The sequence below is a fragment of the Erinaceus europaeus genome, chromosome 1 (assembly GCF_950295315.1).
Source record: "Erinaceus europaeus chromosome 1, mEriEur2.1, whole genome shotgun sequence".
NCBI lineage: Eukaryota > Metazoa > Chordata > Mammalia > Eulipotyphla > Erinaceidae > Erinaceus > Erinaceus europaeus.
The window spans coordinates 24,348,608-24,354,607 of record NC_080162.1 but is presented as its reverse complement, the minus strand read 5'-3'; the positions used below and the strand labels follow the sequence as shown (position 1 = coordinate 24,354,607).

Sequence of the window (6,000 nt, the reverse complement as noted above, 5' to 3'; positions counted from 1 at the left end):
AAGCTTTCACCCTGCCAGTGGGGACCAGGGGCTTAAACCCGGGTCCTTGTGCACTGTAGTGTATATACTCAACCAGGTGCCCCACCACCTGGCCCCTTGTTGAGAATTTTATATGTAACTGTACTCAGATAAAAGGGCAAGTGGAGCTTCATTACAGAGCCCACAACTAATGTCCTTGAAGTTCTAGAAGAATCTATAGAATGTTTTCCCCTTGGGGATTTCTCTAAAATTCTCATTTCTCTTAAATGACTCAGACTCTCTCGAGGTACTCCAGTGTTTAGGACAGGAGGTGTGTTTTATGCTCCTGCTAGATGATAAATGCAAAGATGATGCATCTCATTATTTAAGACATGTTTTATTAGTCGGTCAAAATGATTTACAGAATATGCTGTGAACTAACTATGTGCAATGAAGTAAAAAATTTAAGGCATAGAATCTTCTTTCAAAAGTGTATGTTATGAGAAAGACAAAGGTACTTTAAAAAATATAGGAGTCTTTTCATTGAGCACCTTTCTCTTGATTGGTGGCAGTGTATGGATTCATGTGAAAAAAAAATTCAGAGAATGAGCATTCTTTTGCTTCCTGTCTTCACAGAAGTGTAGTCTGCTATTTTATGAGACAATGTGTTCAAGCTACCAGTAAAATTAGTTTCAGCTTTCCATAATGATCTACTCTGTACCTTGAATCTCTTTATTTTATGTTTTCTTTTTTTTTTTTTTTTTTTTTTAAATAAATCACTTTATTCAGATTAACTCATAAACAACATCACAAAAAGCTGGATCAAGGAAGCCACAGGAGCATGTTCCAGCCCCAAACTGAGATAAGATACTCCCTTCCATTGCCAGCCTGAAACAAAGTGGTTATTAATGATCTACAATAGGTTAAACTTTGCATTTCAATTATTTTAGTTTCATGCTAAATTAACGTGATGAGAGGTGATTTTTCATGTCTTCAATTTGAACATCTTGCTTAGGACAATCCATTTGCAAACCTGCATTGCTTCAGCACCTCGCTGAAACCCTCACAGAGCTTCAGGTCACTCTGATTCTGGGCACACTCCAGAAACTGCTTCATCTCATAGTGGCATGGGCCAAACTGCTGCTGCTGCTGCTGCACGGGTTGGGCTCCCTGAGGCTCCTGGTAAGTGATGTCGGGCCTAGTGGGCTCAGCATTGCTCCCTCCACTGAAGCCTCCAGTGAGGGCGTGGCCTATGGTGTGCCCCACGGCGGAGCCCACAGCCACGCCAGCTGCAGTGCTTGCCATCTGGGCCATGAGGCCGGGCTGTCGGGGAGCGGCGGCTGGCAAACCAACAGCGGCTGGTGGAGCTGCAGCTGGGGGCTGAGCTGCTGGCGCGGGCCGAGGGGCAGCCCTCATCTGCGGTGCCCGGCTGGCTGGAGGGGCCATGCGGGAGGTGCGGCTTCGGCTTCCACGCGGCATCTCGACGGCTCCGCGGCTCCGGGTCCACAAGTGCGAAACTCCTATTTTATGTTTTCAAATAAGACTTTATGGAATTCCCTATCCAAGATGTGCTTTGTTTATAATGTACTCTGGGCTTTAAATATATATATATATATGCAAAGATGCCCCTGTATGAGTACTAGACCTCACCTTCAGTAAAAGCTAGGAGATTATGTGAATTGAGTGTGTTTTGAAATAATCAGACAAGTCATAAAGAGAAATTAAGCTCAAAAATCTACAAAATGATGACAAGAGAGACATTTCAGAGAAAATGGCATAAAAGTCCAGGGAGCCGACAGACACCTTACTATTTACAGGGCCCTGTGTTTAAACCATGAGCACCATGACTGGCACTAAGGGAGCTCCATGCGTGGAGTGTGATGCTGTTGTATTTCCTTCTGACTGTCCTCTCTTTCTCTAACGGAAACAATGAAGAAAAAAAAAATCTGCCTGGGAGGCTGTATAAAGCTATCATGCCTGAGACCTTGATCCCACTCCCCCCAAAAAGGAAAAGAAAAACTCAGATACTTAGCATAAACAAATCTTTCTCTCAAGCCACAAGATACTACAAGTCCTGTCACAGGTGACAGAAAACTCATTGGAGTGGATCCTCCTTGCTGTAGAAAGGCGTCTATGTTTATATTTTATTGCTGTGAATAAACATTCGACACATGGTCAACACAGCATGGTGTTTTTATTTATAAAATGGAAATATTGACAATACTATAGGATAAGAGGGGTACATTTCCACAGAATGCCCACCCCCAGAGCTCCGTATCCAATCCCCTCCGTTGATAGCTTTCCTATTCTTTTTTATTATTATTTTTTATAAAAAGGAAACACTGACAAAACCATAGGATAAGAGGGGTATAACTCCACACACTTCCCACCACCAGAACTCCTTATCCCATCCCCTCCCCTGATAGCTTTCCTATTCTTTATCCCTCTGGAAGTATGGACCCAGGATCAATGTGGGGTGCAGAAGGTGGAAGGTCTCACTTCTGTAATAGCTTCCCCACTGAACATGGGTGTTGGCAGGATGATCTGGGGAGGCAGGGCTCCAAGACACATGGTAGGGTCCTCTGCCCAAGGAAGTCAGGTTGGCATCATGGTAACATCTGGAACCTGGTGGCTGAAAAAGAGTTAAGATATAAAGCAGAACAAATGATTGACTAATCATGAGCCTAAGGGCAAGAATATTGCAGATGAAGATTTGGAGGTCTCCGTTTTGGAAAAAGCTAGTAGGTATATTTTAGGTATCATCCAGAGGGCCCATGACTTTACTAGTTTTTGCTTGAGCCTGACATCTAATATACAGGTGAACCCAGGTTATTGTCTGGGGAGATGGTGTCATAGTTGGAAAAAGGACTAGAAAGCTGCATCAGGGAAGAGAGTAGCTTCCAAATAAGGGGAAAGTACATAAATATTGTTAACTGTAAACCCCATCGGTTTGATCTGGGGCCCATATTCAGCACAGGAGCCTATGTAACCTCTCCATCCCTGTAGGTCTGAGCTCACATTCTGTGGTCACAGCTAGGAACATTCCAGGCTGCACTAATTTCAGGACACATCTTGCTTGGGTAGTAGGTAGAGGATGTTGTTCAAATACCATGTGGATTAATGAATGGAAAACACTTAGGAGACTACATGCCACACAGTAAGTGCATATAAGTGTTTGCTACTATGAATGTGGGATTTGGATTATTTATTAGCAACTGAAGGAATTTGAATGCTACAGTTCTTCTAGATTGTTTGGTGTTGTCACCTTGCTCAGTTGTACTGCACTTGTGTGGGAGTGGTGAGCACATTCCTAACATGAAGAGACAGGAAGCTATGCTTCTGTGACAATAGCTATCTTGTGGGCCATTGTTACCCTCAGTTAAGTGATTTTTTTTTCAAACACTTTATTTTCTAATACTTTCCTTGCATACTCACTAGTACTTGGAAAAGTAATCCTACCTCAGAGAGGAAATCCTCTCCTCAAGAGTCCTTGTTGTGAGTTATTTTTCTATTGTTTTCTCCAGTGTTTGTTCAATAAAAACATATTTTATTGAGTGCCTCCCTTGTGCACATTTCCTGTCTGGTAATGTGGCCAGGGTAAAGGACTTCCTTAATTGGAGTTTGTCCTTCTCATATGCTGAATAATAAACAAAATTTGTCATGTCCACTTTTTCTACTCTTCAGATGTAAAAAAAAAAAAGTACTCTATAAGCAAAGACAAAGCAAACGCATTTAATAAAGAGTAATAAATAATTACAGAATTTATATATAGAGAGAGAGGGAGACATATATATATATGTATAAACAGTTATAGAAATAAATTAACCCGGGAGTTTGGCGGTAGCGCAGCAGGTTAAGCACTGGTGGTGCAAAGCACTAGGACCGGCGTAAGGATCCTGGTTTGAGCCCCCAGCTCCCCACCTGGAGGGGAGTCGCTTTACAAGCAGTGAAGCAGGTCTGCCCGTGTCTGTCTTTCTCTCCCCCTCTGTCTTCCCCTCCTCTCTCCATTTCTCTCTGTCCTATCCAACTACAATGACATCAATAACAATAATAACTACAACAATAAAACAACATGGGCAACACAAGGGAAAATAAATAAATATTTTAAAAAAAATTTTTTTAAAGAAATGACCTTGGTAGAAACACTGTAGTTTCCAATGGAGGGAATGGGGACACAGAACTCTGGTGATGGGAATGGTGTGGTATTGTACCCTTGTTATCTCATAACTTTGTCAATCACTAATTTAAAAAATGAGGAGGAAATGCAGGATCCAAGCAGTTGCTCTGATCAGTTTGATCTGGAACTCTTTGAGCCCTCTCAATTATAGAAGCAGATGCCACACTCAAAATATGTATGTCATACTTGCTGGGTGCATTTGCAGTGGAGAACTTTGCTTGTTTTTTCCATTTCGTGGGCATGATAGACAATTGTTCTGGGACTTCTAGTAGTAGCAGCAATGGTGTGTTTATGGCCACTGAAGCTAAGTATTGTCAGTGAGAACCATAGGTGTGTTCAAATCAAAGTTATAATAACTTTTCATTATTCTATTGAACAGTTGATATGCTAGGAAAAACCTGTCAAGAAAAATGATGATTCTGAAATCATTGTATAAGGGGTGGATTTACTTTAAGGGATAGACAAAATCTCCTGGAAAAAAACTTGTGAAAGAGAATGAGGTTGTTTACATTTTGGAGTTATGTTAACCTTGAACATTTTTATTTCTTTATTTATTTATTTTTACCAAAGCACTGGCTCAGCTCTGGCTTATGGTAGTGCAGGGGATTGAACCTGGGACTTTGGAGTCTCAGGCATGAGAGAGTCTTTTTGCATAACCATTATGCTATCTACCCCTGCCCAACCTTGAACATCTTTAATAAACCAAGGCCTACTCACAGATACTGATTTTTTTTTCCTTTGACTGTTTTTCCCAATCTTATTTTGGCCTTTGTTCATAGTAGATTTTTTCCCCCTGGCTTTCTGTCTCCCATACATTGTTTCACCTAGATGTATGTAGACCATACAAAAGGTGATTCATTCTCTCAACAAGGGACAACTATGGAAAAAGGCAGACTGTGCTCAGAAAGCCAGGGAAAAAAGAAATCTTAGCATTTTCTTTTTTTTTTCTTTTCATTATTCCCCTTTTTGTCTGCCCTGCAGCCCGCTGTGAAACAACAGGGAGCCAGCAGCTTGCATTCATTTGAGAAAGTGACAGTGGCCATAGAAAAGAATTTCTAGTTAGATTCCAAAGGGCCTATGGCTATACTAGTTTTTTGTTTGTTTGTTTGATTGATTGTTTTGTTTTTTCCCTGAGCCTGAAATCTGATATGCAGGTGGATCCGACTTATTGTTTGGGGACATCATGTCATGGCTAGAAAAAAGACCAGGAAGCTGGATCAGGGAAGAGAGTAGCTCCCAAATATGGGAAAGATGTATAAATATTGTTGACTGTAAACCCCATCCATTTAATCTGATCTGGGGCCCATATCGCTTACTAGCTATCCACAGAACGGAGACTCTCCCAACTCTTCATCTGCACTACTCCAGCCTTTTTGTTCTTGATTAGTCAACAACTTGTTTGGCTTTATATGTTAATTCTCTTTTCAGCCACCAGACTCCAGATGCTAGCATGATACCAACCAGACTTCCCTGGACAGACAACCCTACCAGTGTATCCTGGAGCTCCAATTCCCCAGAACCCCGCCCCACTAGGGAGAGAGAGAGGCAGGCTGGGAGTGTGGATCGACCTGTCAACACCCATGTTCAGCAGGGAAGCAATTACAGAAGCCAGACCTTCTACCTTCTGCAACCCACAATGACCTTGGGTCCATACTCCCAGAGGGATAAAGAATAGTAAAGCTATCAGGGGAGGGGCTGGGGTACAGAGTTCTGGTGGTGGGAATTGTGTGGAGTTGTACCCCTCTTATCCTATGGTTTAGTCAATGTTTCCTTTTTATAAATTAATAATAATAGAAAGGTGTTGTTTTCGACGGGTTATGTTTTCGCCAGGCTAGCTTCACGGGTGGGTAACAGACGACCAGGGA

At 42.0% G+C, this 6,000-nt stretch overlaps 1 protein-coding gene across 1 annotated transcript; it reads right to left on the bottom strand.

Moving 5' to 3' along the window:
- Nucleotides 1–918: 918 nt before the first annotated feature.
- Nucleotides 919–1,496, bottom strand: LOC103128551 (coiled-coil-helix-coiled-coil-helix domain-containing protein 2). The gene has a single exon (XM_007539434.3). It carries the CDS (start codon nucleotides 1,435–1,437, stop codon nucleotides 970–972), a length of 468 nt encoding a protein of 155 aa, XP_007539496.2. The 5' UTR covers nucleotides 1,438–1,496; the 3' UTR covers nucleotides 919–969.
- Nucleotides 1,497–6,000: the final 4,504 nt, after the last annotated feature.

Coding starts and splice junctions, on each gene's coding strand:
- LOC103128551 (XM_007539434.3), bottom strand. CDS start 1,437: ATGCCGCGTGGAAGCCGAAGCCGCACCTCCCGCATGGCCCCTCCAGCC.